The sequence below is a fragment of the Rosa rugosa genome, chromosome 6 (assembly GCF_958449725.1).
Source record: "Rosa rugosa chromosome 6, drRosRugo1.1, whole genome shotgun sequence".
In the NCBI taxonomy this organism is placed as follows: Eukaryota; Viridiplantae; Streptophyta; class Magnoliopsida; order Rosales; family Rosaceae; genus Rosa; species Rosa rugosa.
This window is the reverse complement of record NC_084825.1, coordinates 4,456,089-4,473,783: the sequence shown is the minus strand read 5'-3', so window position 1 is coordinate 4,473,783 and position 17,695 is coordinate 4,456,089. Positions and strand designations below refer to the sequence as shown.

The 17,695-nt window shown below is 37.9% G+C and overlaps 1 protein-coding gene across 1 annotated transcript; it reads right to left on the bottom strand.

Annotated features, from left to right (window-relative positions):
• Positions 1 to 1,056: 1,056 nt before the first annotated feature.
• LOC133717842 (hypothetical protein At1g04090) lies at positions 1,057 to 4,092 on the bottom strand. Its single transcript, XM_062144589.1, has 2 exons — positions 3,792 to 4,092; positions 1,057 to 2,864 (listed from the first exon to the last, which is right to left on the bottom strand). Exons 1-2 carry the CDS (start codon positions 3,892 to 3,894, stop codon positions 1,303 to 1,305), a joined length of 1,665 nt encoding a protein of 554 aa, XP_062000573.1. The 5' UTR covers positions 3,895 to 4,092; the 3' UTR covers positions 1,057 to 1,302.
• Between the last annotated feature and the right edge of the window lie 13,603 nt (positions 4,093 to 17,695).

The following is a 17,695-nucleotide window of genomic DNA, read 5'->3' as shown; positions in this document are numbered from 1 at the left end:
CCTTGGTGGCTAGGGTTTGGTTTGGGGTCTACTCATGGGCTTGGAAGCCCAATTGGTCCTTAATTAATGTTTGTTCTTTGTTTTATTTTTTAGATCGGGAGTGGGAGCCCAAGCCCTTTAGTTTAGTTTTAGTTGATTTTAATGATTTATATGGAGCAAAATGTAGGGGGAGCTCGTCTAATGACGACCATTAAAATGAGGGCTAGTTGAAGATTTTTGTGTTAGACCCACCTTTCGGTTACATTTTTACAAATCAACCGTTAGATTTTTAGATATTTATGTGTAGATCATTTATGCAATTTTTCAAGCAAATTGAAAATTGTTAAAATATTCATAATTGTGATTTAGCAGTTATGAACATGAACGGTTCATGTTTGACAGATTTGGTTCGTCCATTGATTTGATCTAGTACAGTATCTTAACAATTAGCAATTTGGAAGAAAATTTTCAGAAATGATCTACTCATGCTTACATAAACACTAACAGTTGATTAGCTGTAATGTAATCGAAAAGTGGATCTTCTAAACCGTTGATTAGAAAGTCTTCAATTAGTCCTCATTTTAGTGATCCTCATTAGAAGGGTTCCCATGAGAGTTTCTTTGAGTAAAGGCTGTGTCTGGCTTTACCCTCCTTATTGTTTTGTATATGTGGACTCATGTTTGGTGTGTTCTTGTTTTGAGGTTTATTTTTTAGTACAATATTATGTGTGGGGAACTTATTTTCATTGGACCACACTATGACAGATTCCTTTATACTATTGTCAAATTTGGAACTAATGAAGTGCTCACGTTTCTTCTCATATAATAATAATAATAATAAAATTATAGTTGAGATATTCTTTTTGTTATTCGTAGTCTTTCTACATTAGCTCCGTAAGCAAGATGCATTTCTTTGGGTTAGATTCCGGTACGGTCGGGATTGATCCATTGAGGCATTGATGGATTGTATAAGCCAGACCATTTATCATGTGGTGGAAACATATATCTGAATTGATACCCTGAACTTAAGAAGGAAAAGATTTCAAAAGAATTAGAAACGTGGAGTTTCCATGTCATCTATAGCTGGTAAGATCATCACCAATTCCAATCACCCTTTCATATCGTTTGTTCATACTGTATATGGAAAATCAATATGTGAATATGATCGTATATGCATGGTCATTACATCTGTAATTTTAAGAGAATGCTCAACATTTTCAACATACCTATTTTGGATATATTTTTAACATAGCATACCAAGAATTTCGATCTCTTTTACAGTTAAAATATCCAATCTTACCTAAACAAATTAACCACTAAGCCTTCAAACAACTTCATCTCCATTCCAGTTATTCTTCATCTTGGGACCTGTAGGCCCTTCTTCTCCCAATACTTCATCTGGTAGACTTTTGATAAACTTGTCAAAAACAGTCTTGAGCTTTCCAGGCAAGAGCTTCTCCACCTTTTTTATTTCATCCGAAATCTGATAACTAATTTTCGGACCCCATTTCCTGCTGTAGTTAAGCCATGGTGGTTCAATGATAGCCGCGTTCAGATACTCAGCTGCAATTATTGAAGGCCTCAGTCCAGAGTCCATTACCATTTTACTCTTTGCAGTATCATTCCTGATTCCTATGCTTCCATTCCCTTGCAAAACAAGTCCTGGTTTGGAATAGAAGGCATGTCCATGCAAAGATGCATATGTCACCGGTTTGTTGCCATTTTGAAATTCAAGCCCAGAAGCGTCCACCCATATTCCTCCACTGTGTTCCGAGAAGTAGACACTCCAGAGTTGGCCAGTAAAATTGCTGACTCTTAATGTGACATGCTCCCAGTCACCAACATGTTCACCTATCTTCCCCAACGAAACATTGAAGAACTCAACTTTGGCCCTTGCGGGGCCATTGAAAGGGTAGAAGACCCAAATAGCTATGTCAGTGAATGTTGAGCCTAACATGGGTTTTATGTGTAAGTAGGCCTCGGCGTCAACAAGATCTCCCTTTTTCACTCGTTCTTTGGCGCCTTGATCGATCGGTAGGTCCAACCAATAGGCGCCCTCATTTGAGCCGCCTTGTGGAAGATTAGAGCCCGTGGGTTCAATTGGAACGGGATTTTCTACATGTTCCTTGCTATACAGAAGTGCTCCATTTGTGAAAAACCAACCCACCGAAGAAGGGAGGTAAGCTTCATCGGGATGGAAGTATATGAATGGAGCGTAAGCTTGAAGTATTGCATCAATTTGGCTCTGGTTTGGCATACAAGTGTGTGGTTGGGTGTTATTGTTTTTCAAACAAGCTATATTATTTGCTTTACCAATACTGGCTAGGAATGTGCCAACGGGGGCACCCATAGCTTGGATGCCCCTATTGCTGGGTGTGAGACTATATACATTGAACCCATCAATGGTGCCACCAGGGGGTCCCCAGATCCACGAGTCAGCTTCACATTGGTCAGTAAGGTCAGATCGAACGCACCTGATTTTATCAAGGGACGGCTTCTCAGGAGAGCTAGTGACAACATGGCCTATGGCTGCATAACGCTCCGGGGCAGTGGGTAACCAGAGGTATCCATCACCATCTTTCTTCATCTTCACGGACTCGCTGCTCCATACCAGAGTGTAATCAACTGGTTGCTGTAAAGCCGGCCATGGAGAGGAGGAGTGATCGTCGGCTTTGGCAGCAAGGGCCCATCCGAAAAGGGGTTTGTTGTTGGGTTGGCTGTAGCAACCGAGCATATAGAATCCTTGGGGTAGGGGTGAAGGTTCGAAGAAGGTTGCCCCAAGGTTGTCTGGTCCTCCCTCATGGGTTGCCCATACTTTGTTGAAAGATGAAATCTGGCATACTTGTAATCCTCCCAGATGTATGATTCCATTTGCGAACCCACTACCTGCATGCATGCGCAACATGAATATACCTGTATATATCTATACAGCAATTCGATCTTATGTGTGTATATATATCAATGTTTTAAAACGCTGAGGCGCAATCCGAGGCGTTTTCGGGAGAGCCTTGTGAAGGCGTAAGGCGTAAGCCTTGCATATAATAAAGAAAAAATATATATAACTATACTAGAACATCAATATTATAGATTGTTTTTCAGTATCTGGGCAGTCATCCTAAAACAAAATCCTTGCAACTTAGCTTAAGCATTAGGTGATCTTTGAATGATTCAATATCTTCAATCACAATGGTTAAATGATTTTTCACCTGCAACCAACTTGAATAATTCTGTTTTAGAACAAAGTATTTGATTGTAACAAGGATTGGTTATATATTAAAATATGTCATTTGTTAGGATATGATAGAGTCCTATTCAACTAATAACACTAGCTAGCTATATATTAAGACCTTTTCTTTCCAATTCTCTAAACCTCACGAGTCTGATCAACACGCACAATGGAATTCTGAATATATATGGTGCCAGAAAGAAGAAGCATGTAAGTCATGGCCTTCTTTTTTTTTTTTTTTCCTTTTTTTTTCCTCTCTCTCTCTTCTTCTCTAAGGCGTAGGCCTTTGCCTTGCCTTTCACGCCTTCTGTGCCTTCAGCGCCTTGGGCGTACGCTTTTTAAGCCTTTGAGCCTTGCGATCAAAACAGACGCAGTAGAATTGGAAAATTGCGCCTTTCAGGCCTTAAGGCGCGCTTTTTAATACAGATATATATAACATACTTGTATTGTAATGTATATATCTTAAAAAGTAGATAAATTAGAAGCTGAGAAATCAAATGAAATTTACTGCAGCGGGTACACATCATAATCAGATTAATGTGTACTAAATAGAAGAGCTAGTGGGATCAATCTGTGCAAATCCTTACCAGATGGCCAACTGGGTAATGGAGAGGGAAGCTTGAATGTGGTTTCGATCGGATTCGCCATGATGTTCTTGGTTGAACATGAGAGGGAAAGGCAATTTCCCATTGTTGGTCGATCAGTCTATCTCTAAGGAAAGATTCAGTGGATATATATCCTGATTAGAAAGAAAGAAATTAGTGATAGATGGATCGATATAATCTGTGGAAAGCTCTAAGCGCAGCTGGTATCTAGCTAGCTAAGGGGAGAAGAAAGATAAAGCGGACGGAACAAGAAGCAGCATATTCGATTTGATAATTAATGGAAGGGCTCGAAAAGAACATATATATGTACGTCAAAGATAGACAAATGAATAGCAAAGCTAGCCAAGGGACCGGCCCTTGGATATGTCGTGCAAGCAAACGAATCTGGCTGCTTGCTTTCTTCCAAAGTGTTCAACTTATCGTGTAAACCAATCAACCTAGCTCCAATCCTTTGCAATCCGGAACATAACGGCCAATTCTTTGCAACCCAACTCATCTGGTAGAAACCTCCGATCCAGGTAAAAATATATATACCTATGGAAAACATATATGCCCTTTTTACATATATATGCAACCTCTTTGTTACTTCATTTTTCATTGTGTTTATGTGCTTTATTTTGCACAAGATTGAATAGTATCTTCTGATGTGCAACCCCAAAGTTGTCGATCAAGGAGAGTCACTCTCTACTCCATTGCTAGCAGCCAAGCAATTTCAAACGTGGGGAACAAGGCTTATCACATTCTGCCTGCTAGAGTTCAAAGTCATCCGACTTACCCCCCTGCCTCCAGTGTCAATATTTTCTAGCCTATTATCCCCGCTACCTCCTACCCTGCCTCTAAAGAGTACATAAGAAAAGTATGCGATTCATTTCTCTCTAAATGCAACCTTTTGTGTTATGGTAATGAAGATGATAATAAGAGTTGTAGGACAACCTGTGACGGTCAATGAAGATTATGACAAAAATATTATGTTCATAAAAAGGGCTTTTACTAAATCGATCTTCAATTAATTATTTTTTCATCGTTTGTTTTTTAGCAATAAATTTCAGCATTATTGTTAGATTAATTGAAGGAAAACTATCAATAAGTACAAAACCATAGAAATTTTTTTTGCAGTGAGTTTAACATTTTATTAGGTTTTAGCGTGGTCAATAGACAAATGGAAAGGAAATTCTCCTCCTGCTTGTTTGAATAGACCGATAGGGTATTGCGTTTCGTAGACCGTTCTTCACGTGCCACGTACGTCAATCTCAATATCCCACCACGTGATTGAATTTTAGTTGGACTAAAATTCCAATCAAAAAGGCAAATTGGGGTCATCAAGGTTCAAATCTTGGTCACATCAATACTCTTAAACGCCTTGACCATCTCTGCTGCACCTACATTTGGTTCATATTTGCAACATTCTAATATATATTCCTTTTCCTACGAATCTGAAAACTTAGGTAAATATCCAATCAGTAACTAACTTACAACTATAAATTTTTACCTAAATTTCTATTTACCAAAAGTTCAAAAGTTTTACAATAACTTTTCAAATTTTCACTTCTATAAATAGTTCAAAATTCAGTTCATTTCTTCCTCCGAATGAAACTACAAGTTTCTTTCTTCACTTCTTTCTCATACTACTTTCTTCTTCACTCCAAAAAATTCTTATGCTCCTAGTTGGTGAACCAAAATTTGGTAAGTAATTAGTTAATATTATTAAGCATTTGGTTTTTATAGTTTATTTTATCGTACTAAGTAATGACATTTAATAGTTTTTAATATTTAGTATCTTAATACATACACATATTATATCTCAATACACTCCTACATTATATATGAGATTAGTAAAGTATTGAGATATTACAAAAATAAGTTAATCCAAGTCCCTACAGATCTGTTATCTCCAGACGCAAACTTAGGATCGACTTATGAATATTCTTCAAATGCAAAACTACAAAGGGATGGCATTTAATTAATGACTATTCTTCACAATACACTCAAGGCTCTACACATAGAGATGATGAAGATAGTGAAGATTTTGTACCTCATAGGCCCTCTATGTGGTTCTAAGTTACTCATGTAATTCAAGGTGTAATGTATGATATATACAAAGAATGTATATAAGGCGTGATGGCCTAGCCTCCAATTGGGTTTCCAGCCATTAAAAAAAAATGGTTTATTTCAAAAATTTTAAAAATTGTCAGCGATTCAGCATTTACATTTTCATCTTAAATTATTACAACTCACTATATAACAATGTTCATTCAAGGTTTTCTTTTCAAATATAGTAGATAATTGATAAAACAAATACATACAACAGTTTCACTTAAAATTTCTATGTTTTTCTTCAAATTTCCATCATTTTTCTCGATTATTTACCGAAATCGATATTTCCATCGAAAATTTTCATTTTTCGAACCATTAATATTTCTTCGATATCCGATATTTTTGTCATTGAGACAAACTGATTGGGAAATAATTCTCCAATTTTGTTCTTTTAAGTCACGGAACCAATTTCATTTTTCTTTTTTTCTTTTTCTTTTTTGGAAAAAATAGGTCAAGGACTCAAACTTAATGTAGATGAGTCCTTTTCGGAGGGCTGTGGAAATGGTGGAATAGGTGGAGTAATGCTTGACGCAGATGGCTATTGTTTGGGTGCTTTCAGCAAATATGTAAGTGGAGTTTCCTCTGCTATTCACGTGGGTGCCTTTGTATTGAGAGGAGTGTTGTTTGCCAAGCAACATGGTTAGCAATGCATTGACATTGATAGTGTGGGCGCAGTGCGGGGCTGTGCGGTTCAAGGCCGAAACCACAACCAAACTACTTTATAGGATTGGGCATTTTGCAAACCGCGACCACATTTCAAATGGGCTAAACCCATCAATTCGGTTATCACATTTTTCGGTGCGGTGCGATTCGGTTTCGGGTTGAACCCGATTATTGTTTTTACTTTATAAGCCCATAAAATGAGGCCCAAAATGCCAGGCCAAATTTGACCCATCTTGTGAAAATGATACATTCTGAAACTTAACAATAAAAAAAGCCCCGAGGAGGGGAGCCAAAATCAAAGAAGTGTCAAGTTGCTGATGTGCTTATATTTTCCTATATTTCTATGCCTCTTAATCTTGATATTTATGTTTAGTTCTCTTTATTTATGATTCATTTACATTAATTTAGTATTTCTGTAGGTTTGTCTCATAGAAATAATAAAAAAGGCCAATATGAGCTAACTAGGATTGAAAGGCGATGTGCAATCCCAAGTCCCAAAATCTGCCTGTGCAGAACATCTAATTTTGCCAAATTACTGGGAAATTACCAGATCGAACTAGACAATGAGCCTTATATCATTAGAAAACTACGGATATCTAATTTCTGTAGAATTTTACGGATCTCAATTTCGACTCTTTTGAAGAAAGTTATGATCGTTTGAGTGAAGATAGGTCAGAACAGAAAATCTGCTCGGGAGTTCACTAACATTCCTGGAGGGGGTAGGGAAATTCTACAATGTGTTAACGTATGACATGTAAGACCTCGGAAATTTGTTATTAATTCCTAAAGGTTTCCTGGGATTAATAAAGTGTTCATTTGTACGAGTTCGTGGTTCAAGGGTGGTGCGGAAGTGTTTCGGACGAATTTTTATTCTGAAAGTATGGTTTTAGGGGGGTTGCAAAGGTTGACTTTTTATTCATTAGGTTTCTCTGAAAACTTCCTTCATGGATATTGTAGAGCTCGTCGATACGAGTTCGTGGACATGTGGAACGCAGAAATCAGAGTTCGTATGAAGAAGTTATGGCCTTCGGAAAAAGTTTCCATTTTGGGATATATAGGAAAAATCCGAAAATTTTATCAGAAACTCAGAATTTCCAAAAAGGGAAATATCTTCTCTCTCCTCTCTGTCGAGTTTTCCCGAGCAGCCACCTTCGCCGGCTGATTTCTCCCTCCTCCAGCCACCAATCGACGAGCCGTTTGTTCCTATCTCTTCGCCTCACTCCCAACTTCGTCTCCGTGAAGTTTCACGGTGTGGGTAGACCTGTACACGGCGCTACAAGACCGGAAAGTTTGGCGGCAACGATGCTTCGAACCCAGATCGAAACTTCCGATTCCGGCCACCTCAGGCGGTGATTCTTGGGGGCTTTTGAAGCCCAGAGGACGTAGATGCTTCCCTCCAAGCGGCTTGCAACGATTCAAAGTGTGGAGGTCGAATTTTGAAGATTGGAAATCTAGGGTTCTTCAAATTTCTGAACTTGCGAGGTGATTGATGGAGTGTATTCTGTACTTTATCTCGGCTGTAAAAGAAGACGCAGCGGGATTTAGAGGTGAGTAAATCTCACAGTGTTTCGGTTGATAAAATAGTTATGTTTTAATTTAGTATATTTAATTGTTAGCATGAAAAATCGTATTTATCGAAATAAATTATTTGTTTTAAAATATATGAACTTGATCGACAACGGTTCATGGGTAGGTTAAAACAATATTTTGATATAAAATGATTTTCGAGAGGAATAATTTATAAAACTATAGTTGGTATTAGTGGTCATTCATGCGTGAATGATTACGTATATATATATATTTACGTGGAATATATATATTGGATGGTGTGACATTGGTGAAGTAATGATGGTGATTTTATTTAATTATTATTGCGAGCATTACTCTTTTCGGGATTACAATTCATCATGTGAGTGATTGATGTAATTGTATGTGTGTAGCGGTATACAATTCATCATGTGAGTGATTGAATCATGTGAGTGATTGATGTAATTGTATGAGGGTAGCGGCATACAATTCATCATGTGAGTGATTGATGTAATTGTATGAGTGTAGAGGCATACAATTCATCATGTGAGTGATTGATGTAATTGTATGTGTGTAGAGGTATACAATTCATCATGTGAGTGATTGGTGTAATTGTATGAGTGTAGCGGTATACAATTCATCATGTGAGTGATTGATGGAATTGTATTACAAGAGTATTTGGAGTTGATGGGTGATCATCTACTTTAGTCAAAGTCGATGGGTGAACATCGACTATCGACTTTAGTTTGGAGTTGATGGGTGATTATTGACTTTAGTGTGAGTTGTTTGACTTCTTCATTTATTTTCCTTTTCCTTCTAATTGTTGAATTCTATGTAATCTCCTGAACTAAGTTATATGCAGGGATTACTGTCTTTTGAATTGTTTGTTTTAATGTAATCTCCTGAACTAAGTTATATGCAGGGATTATTGTCTTTTGAATTGTTTGTTTTAATGTAAATTCCTGAACTAAACTCTATGCAGGGATTTATATGATTTCTTTTGTTTGTTTTCATGTGATCTCCTGAACTAAGTTTCTATGCAGGGATTACTGATTTTGCTTAATTCTTATTGTGGGTACAGTTGTGGGTTGTGATCTGTAGTGATTGGGGAATGAGTTGTGAGGTCATCATTTTGACAAATGCTTTATGTTGAGGGGAAGTGAGTGTGATTTTTCGTTGAGATGATATGATATGATATGATATGAACTTGATGTTTGGTTGTGTTTTGTGGAATTAAATATTGTTGCTTTAATTCATCTCACGAATTGAGAGATTATAAGCATGCGTGACGTGAGTCACTTTAATTGAGTTTACTCATATGGGCTGAAAAGCTTACCGGGTTTGTTGTTTACATTCCCGGTGCACTATTCTATGGTGTAGGGGTTATTGTGCAGGTTTGAATATCGAGTGATCATTATCAAAGCTGAGGTTTACGTTCGATGGCGTGGACGTGGAAGGGTGCTCTTAGTTTTAAGTCTTCCGCTGGGTAGTGAGTTGTGGTGGGTGTGTTTACTTATTGAATTGTCATTCAGTTTGATTTGTAAACTATCTGTAATGTAATATGTGACTCTAAAGAACGAGTCGGTATTGACATTGTGAGTTTAGTTTGTTTGTTGCTTAGTTTATTTGAAAAATTTTCTAAGAGTCTTCTTGTGATTGTTTGTTCTCGCGTTTCGGATTTGAATTCCTTTATTCAAAATTCGGGGCGTGGCATGACATGCATACAATTGCCTTAAAGTGGAAAAAATGAGTCCTCAAAATAGTAATATTAGTCATCAAAGTGGTAACATGAGTCCTTAAAGTGCAAAAAAAATTTTAGTTACCGCATGAGTCCTTAAGTGGTAAAATGAGTCCTTAAAGTGGTAAAATGAGTCCTCAAAGTGGTAAAAATAGTTGATGTATGAGAAATATTAACATATCATAGCCTTACCCTTCGTGGAGAACTCAAGTTCCGTGGCACAAGATCGTCAATCCTAATGTTTCAAGGACAAAGATTCAGATGAGGATGCAAAGAACACATGTATTCCTGCTTCTACAAGAGATATTTCAAGGTTTTTCCATTCCAAATGAAGAAAGGAATATAATCTCAAGTCCTACAAGGAAACTAGAAGCCAAAGATGAGTAGGAATCTCCCCTATATAAAGGAGCACGAATTTTACATGAGTAGGACATCTCCGGAGCACAATGTAGACGCCTAAAGGAGCAGAGACGACTCATCCATCTTCCCCTTCTTTTCCCTTTCCATTCTTTTTAGTTTTTCCTATGTTTTAATTATTTGCTAAACCTTTTTCTAGGGTTAGGATGATGCCTTAGCATGATTGTTTATGTACTTTGATGTTATATTGATGGATTTATAGTTTCTTTATGATGAATTCTTAATCACTATTTAAATTGATGCTTTATGTTCAAGTTCTTTGATTGATCACATTAGGGCTTTGCAGCTAGTAATTAGAAGATGATCAAATTTGAGGCGTATACCTGCAATATAATTCAAATTAGCTTCTTAGGATTAAGAGTTGTGAATTACATTATTGTCGTACTTGAAGTAATGGTTTGCATGATTCCCTTGCTAGAACGTAATGAGTCCTATGTGTTAAATTTATGCCGTACCTGGATAAACTGCATGCTAGGATATACAACATCTACCGTACCTGGAGAAAATCATACACTTAAGGAAAACTATGTTCTAAGTGCCGTACCTGGACTTAGATACAGGAATTGTCATCAAAAGAAGCAAAAGAATCTGTTAATTGCATTGAAACATAAATACGATTGTTAGTGGTTAATTCTGAAACCCTAGGTTCTATCATCTTTGCTTTTTAACTTGTACATTTTGTTTGTTTCTTTCTTTCTTTCTTTCTTTAATTTTCACATTATTTGTTTATTCAAAAATCTAAAAACAATATCTTCTTTAGCTTGATTGTTTATGTGTTTTTGTGTTTTAGTTTGGATTAATGGAGTTAGGATTTAAATTGATTATCAATCCTCAGTTGGAACGACCTCGTACTAGCACACTATACTAACGACGATTCATACGCTTGCTAGTTTTAATTAAAATTTTACAACAGTTGCTGGGTTGCTGAATTGAGAGAAGAAGGTTGATCGGATATGAAGGTCGAGATAGAGGCGAGAGAAGAGTGACTGAATGAGAAAAGAGGTCATGCTATTAGGGTTATTGATGATCAGGTGCACTCAAGCCGACATGAGCTTAGAATTGTAACCAATCAGAAAAATAAGAAATATTAAAAATAAAATAAATAAAAAAGCGGGTCGGTGTGGTTTAAATCGGGCGAATTAGGACCCGAAACCGCAACCGCACCATATTCATGCGGGTCGGTGCGATTTGGGAGAGAAATGACACCGTTTTGTTCCGGTGCGGTTTCCAACCCAGTTTTTTCAATGCTGTACCGTTTTTCAGTGCATTATGCCATCCCCTAGATAACGCATCTCTAGCAGCAGCAGTGAATATAATTGTTGAAGATACTTCGATAATTGGTCTCATTGTTGATGATATTTGAGCCTATGTCAATGAGCTTAAATGGGAACTCATATTAAACACGTGTCGCACGAAGTTATTGGTGTGGCCTATAAATTAGACCATTTAGCTAGGTGTTCGAATGAAGAGTATGTATAGTTAGCGGAGACTCCTGACATAATTCAAGATATCATGTTTGAAAGCTAGCTGTAATATTCCTTTTTGGGCTTTTGGCCTTGTGTCCCTCTTATTTGTAATTTGAATAATACTCATGACTGGGTTTCAAACTCTATTTAAAAAAATAAAAAATAAATAAATAATAAAAAATAGCTATAGGATTTAGGACGAGAATGATATACTTTTGCACAGAATGATTTGGCAATTGGTTAATAATGAGTATAAGACATCACATATGCTACATCACATATACTCTTATAATGCCAATAATTTTTTTCCATATAGTAACTCTTTTTGGAATCACGTACTGCTTCCAAATTGAGCTAAAAGATTAAAATCAGCATCCTTTCTTCCTTGCCATTAAACACAACTTACAACACCAGAGCAACATCCATGTACATGCATCGATTCAACTCACGGCATTTTTGCATAACATGTAGCACTGTAGCAGAACAGATTGCAGAAGGCACACCTGCTTGGGTCGAAGAATATTGCACGCAAGTGTTTGGGTAATGTCTGTGTGATCTGTTGATGTAGTACGCTAGTACGTCAAAGTGTTATTCTTGTGCCTTGTAAAACCAGTCTCTTATGCAATCAGCATCTGTTATGCAACCCTTTTCGTTGGACTCATTTCTCTCTAAGCTTCAGCAGAATCAACAATCTGCAGCCATTCCACACACAACAGAATCCATGCTTCAGCAAACAGCAATGCCACAACAGCAAATATTGCCTCGATCAACAGCAAATATGTCGTGTAATAGTAAAGAAGTAATTACGGAATCTATTTAAAACAAAAGTAATTGTGGAATTAGCCAACAATTGGACCTATATTTTGTTTGAAGTGCCTTTTCATCCTTTTGGTTCTGTGACATTAATCAATTATGATTATCAGTTCTTGAGTTTGATAAATTGGTTAATGAATTAAGAATTCTCAGTGAAGCTTTATCCCTGTGCTTCTTTAAGGTTTTGGTTGTCATTTACTACACGTAGTTGCCTATGGCTTTATCCCCTGCAATATTTGGCACTCCCTGTTTTTGCTTTTAGCCTGTGGAGCTTTCAGCTTAATCTATCATTTCATGTTGCGTACATGAAATGTTCTTTCTTTCTTTTCTTTTTTTCCTTTTTTTTTCTTTACAAAAACATATAGTTTAACTCTTCTCTGCAGGATAGGTTTTCCCTTTTCTTGATCTATGTTGTGCGTTTAATGCTTTATCTCAAAGGAAAGATCAACAAGAACTACTTTGTAAGCAACTTCTTTTTGAATCAAAATAGGTCAACCCAGTTTTATAATTCAGCAAGCAGTACCAAACGACACAATCATATGGGGTCGACAGTAAAGAGCCGTCTTTTAAAACATACAAAACCCTATTCTAAAACAAATAAAACCAAGTATACCCAGAGTACACCCACCTTTTGGAAAGTCCACGCACCATTATTCTAACAATGATCTAGATGCTTAGAAGAAGTTTTAATAAAGTTACCAACCAAGCATCTAAACTTTGTGACCTAAACAAAATTTAAATAGTACTATGGGCCCTAGAGCCCCAATCTAGCCAAACCCACACCAAATCAAGTAGCCCACAGCCCAGTTGGACATAGCCCATCCTGTTAACCCTAGCCCGGAAAATCCAAAGCAAGGATCCCAGAAGCAGTCTGCCCAACAAGGAGAAGGCAGCTCACTCCGGTCTGACGCCTCCGTCGACCTCCATCACTGCAAATCTCCAGTCATCCAACCCAAAACCTCCGCCGGTATCGCTTTCAAGTATAGTCCATGCCCAGCGCCGAAAGCCTGGAAGGACAGTAGACGGAGGCTCAGCACGATCTGCCATAGATCCTCGCTCTGAAGCGGCCTCAAACGCCCGAAATTGGGTTTTGCCGACATACCAACCCCGACGACCTCCATCGGTTCCATAATCAAATCCATCCGCCACCAGATTGTCTCCCAAACAAGACGACGTCGGAAGCAGCCAATGTCCAACATCCATCACGATCCTTAGACCGCGAAGGAAACCACAAAGAAAAGTCAGATGGGCACGCCGGAGGGCACCCCCACCACCGCCGCCCACGAACCAGCCGGACATAAGAAGGGAGGACATGCCCGCCATCGTAGTCGAAGATCACCGCTTCCGGTCAGATTGGAAGTTTTGTCGAAGGCCGTCGCCATCGAGTAAACCCTAGCAGAGCTAGGTCAATGAGATAAAAAAAATTGCTTCTACTTTGTAAGCAACTTTGTTCTTACTATCTCAAATATTACTCTCTTAACTTTGTTTCTATGTATTTTATGCGATATTGATATATATATATATATATTTGAATTAAATTCTGCTTACTACCCTGTACTTTCAAGGGTTCATCAGTTCAGTCCTTGCACTTCTAATTTAATCAAAAAAGTCATCGCACTCTCCAATTTCATCAAATCGATCCATTCCGTCACTACTCCGTCAATTTTCTCTGTTAAAGTGCTGACATGGCCACCTGAAGTCTAATCTAGCAATTTTGTGGGACCCTTCTCACAGGGAAAATTCCCAACATCAGAATCAAGTTTTTTTTCTTTCTATTTTGCAGCTTTTGGGTTTCTGTTCAGAGAGAACTCAAGGGGAGAGAAACTACATCTGGGTTTCTCTCTCTCCTCCACCAGTGGGTATCTAGTCATAACCCCGCATCACCTCCACCACCATCGTGCTCAGCGGCCGACGACGATCCACCGGCAGCCTCTCCGTATTCCGGCGATGCCCAAAAGTAACCCACGCGCTGCCACCGTAAGCACCCAGAAATCTTCTCTGGGCACCCACGACCCCTGCTTTCTTCTCCGGTCGATCACTACAGTAAAAGGGCAACTTCCTCTCATCCATAATGGAATCGATCTGCGATCACTGATCAAACCTCGCTGCTTTCCTCCCGGCAAACTCTCCCGACAAGCTAGTCCTGGGAACAGCACCGGTCCCGGAGTCGACCCCTTGTTTGAATACCAACAAGAAGCCAATATATTTCTACTTTGTGCACCCCTGCACTCAACCCAACCAACTTGGGCACCGATACCCGAAAATGTTTCCCCATTCCGACAGTTCATTATTGCGGTCCCTCCCAATACATAACCCATCTCGGCAGCTTAAACTCTCATCCCGGCATCGATGGGTCGCAGTTTAGTGAGAGTGATATGGAAGTTTAATTGGTGGCATGGGTGAGACCCTGATCATGATGAACCCTCGTTTTCACTCTCATAGTCTAGGGTATTTTGGGAATTTTCCCTGTGAGAAGGTCCCACAAAACTGCAGGATCAGACCTCAGCTGGCCATGTCAGCATCTTAACAGAGAAAATTGACGGAGTAGTGATGGAATGGATCGATTTAATGAAATTGGAGAGTGCAAGGACTTTTTTGATTAAATTAGAAGTGCAGGGACTGAACTGATGAACCCTTGAAAGTACAGGGTAGTAAGCAGAATTTAATCCTATATATTTTCTTAGCATCTCTAGATTCGATGACTTGGATTGGACATACAAATGGAAATTCTATTGCAAATAGACAATGCTACTAAAGAACATGCCTTTGGTTATTTTGCACGAGTGTTGGTTGATGTGTCCTTGGTGATCTTCCAACATTCTTGATTGTTGAGAAGGTTAATATCATTGTTTTGAGGATGAAATCGACTGTGAAAATATACTAGCAACATGCACGGATTCTACACTTTTGAATTATTGAGTGGCTCGCTGTCGATGTCTCTAGAAAAGGTATGAGCCTAGTGACTAGTGTGCCACTAAAGTATGAGTCATGCTATTTACCATGTATATTTAGGATACTCTTGTATGTTGTATATGTTGTAATCCACTTTAATTAGACTTTAATTAGGTTTACTATTGTTTATTGCTTACTGTATGGTACAAGGATTGTATTTGTATATATTTGTCCTCCTTGTGAGAAGAATAAAATATCAGAAATTATTCTCTCAAAATATCTTCTTATAATCTTTGACTTGGTATCACAGCAAAGATCATATTAGGACTTGGACTCTTTGTTTCTTTGATCTTTTATCGATATTTCTTATCTTTTTTCTTTACCCAATTCATTGGGCTTGATCATTTGTTTCTCTGAAGATTTGAGCCTACTTAAACCTAAACCTAGAGTTTGAAACTCTTTCGGGTCTATCTAAGCATATTCACAGCCCCAATTCAAATAACAAGTTGCCAGCAGGCTGTTCATTATTTTTCCTCTATTCTCCACTGCATAACTGAGTGTTATGTGTTTGCTTTCTTTTCTGCAATGGAATTTGAAGCTCTTGTCGATCTATTGTGGTTATCAATCCACACCAAAGGCTATATGCAACTATTGCAAGAAGTATGGACATACTAAAGCAACTTGCTACAAACTAATAGGTAAAGTCCTGAAAAAAAAAATCAATGTCATCCTTGTTTAGTGTTGATGATTCTAAGTTGCATTGTGAGTCGTGTGTTTTGGACAAAAGCCATCGGGTCAATTATCCTTTAAGTACTACCAATAAAATTTCATTCCTTTTGAACTTACTCATTCTAATGTATGGGGTCCTTCCTGTGAGTCTACTTTGTCTGGAATGAAATGGTTTGTGCTATTCATTGATGATTGTATTTGTCTTACCTGGATAGTCTTGCTTGAACACAATTTGAAGTCTTTTGGGCCTTTCAAAAATTTTTGCATTTGTCCAAACCCAATTTGGGGACTATTTAAAAGTTTTTTAGTTTGATAATCGGGGAGGGGGATTTGTCAATTCTATGTTTCAATAATTTTTTCATTCTCATGATATCGTTTACCAAACAACTTGCCCACAAACTCCAGAATAAAATGGAGTGTGCAGAAAGAAAAAATGGTCATCTTCTTGATATAGCTCGTTCTCTCTTTTTTAGTGCTCATATGCCCAAATGTCTTTAGGGTCGGGGCGGTGAAATTCTTACTGCATGCCATCTCATAAATAGGATATCCTCCCTATTCTTAAGGTCAAATTCCTTATGAAGTTCTTTCCTTTCATATCTCTATTTGCCCCTTTCACAATCTTACTACCCTTGTCTTTTTGTTGTGCCGTTATAGTTGATGTTTCTAAGAATCAATGTACGAAACTTGATGCAAAATCTTTGAAGTGTGTTTTTGTGGATTATGGTATGAATCATAAAGGCTACAAATGCTTTCACCCTCAAACTCAGAAGATGTATGTCACCATGTATGTGATATTTTTAATTACGATGATGCTTGCTGTTTTTCCCCCACTAACTCTTCTCTTCAAGAGAGTGCCACACATATTTGGAAGAGAAAGTTAGTGGAGTGACGGTGGAGGTTCCTAAGGTGTTTAAGAACGTTGATGCAGCTACTAACGACTCAATGATGGATTGCTAGTTCTTATGTGATCGATCCTCAGAAGATCCTAGAGAACACAGTAGGCAAACGATCGATGGCACAAAATCTAACTATTGATCATCAGCAAACCCTGGAGAACTCAATGGCAAAGATTGATCACACAATTTCTAGTGATTGATAGCCTCTATTACTTGGTTAGAAAGACGTGAAAAATTCTAAAGTTCAGGAAGTTCAAGAGATTCAAAACCTTACCAAATCCCTTGATCAATTGATTCCTAAGGAGTGTCAAGAACCTGAGGTTAATGTTGTTCCTTCAAATTCTGATAATAGTGTCAACACTTCTAATTATGTTATACCTAATAGATCTACTCGTGGCAAACCACCCAAACAAGATGAACCAAGTTTGAATGTCAAGTCCAAATATCTTATTGTTAACTTTGTGTCAACCATAGCTTATCCAAGTCTTATGCTTCTTTTGTGAATCAAATATCCGATGTATCTATTCCTAGTAAAGTGCAGGATGCCCTGAAAGATACCATATGGGCAAAAACAATGGAGGAAGAGACAGAAGCTTTGCAAAAGAATAATACATGGGATTTCGTGCCACTTCCATTAGGAAAAGAGCTGTG

Bases quoted from the DNA above. Each gene is read 5' to 3' on its own strand.
- LOC133717842 (XM_062144589.1), bottom strand. From the start codon at position 3,894: ATGGGAAATTGCCTTTCCCTCTCATGTTCAACCAAGAACATCATGGCG. The intron at 2,865-3,791 runs GTAAGGATTTGC...GCATGCATGCAG, and splicing joins ATTACCCAGTTGGCCATCTG to GTAGTGGGTTCGCAAATGGA.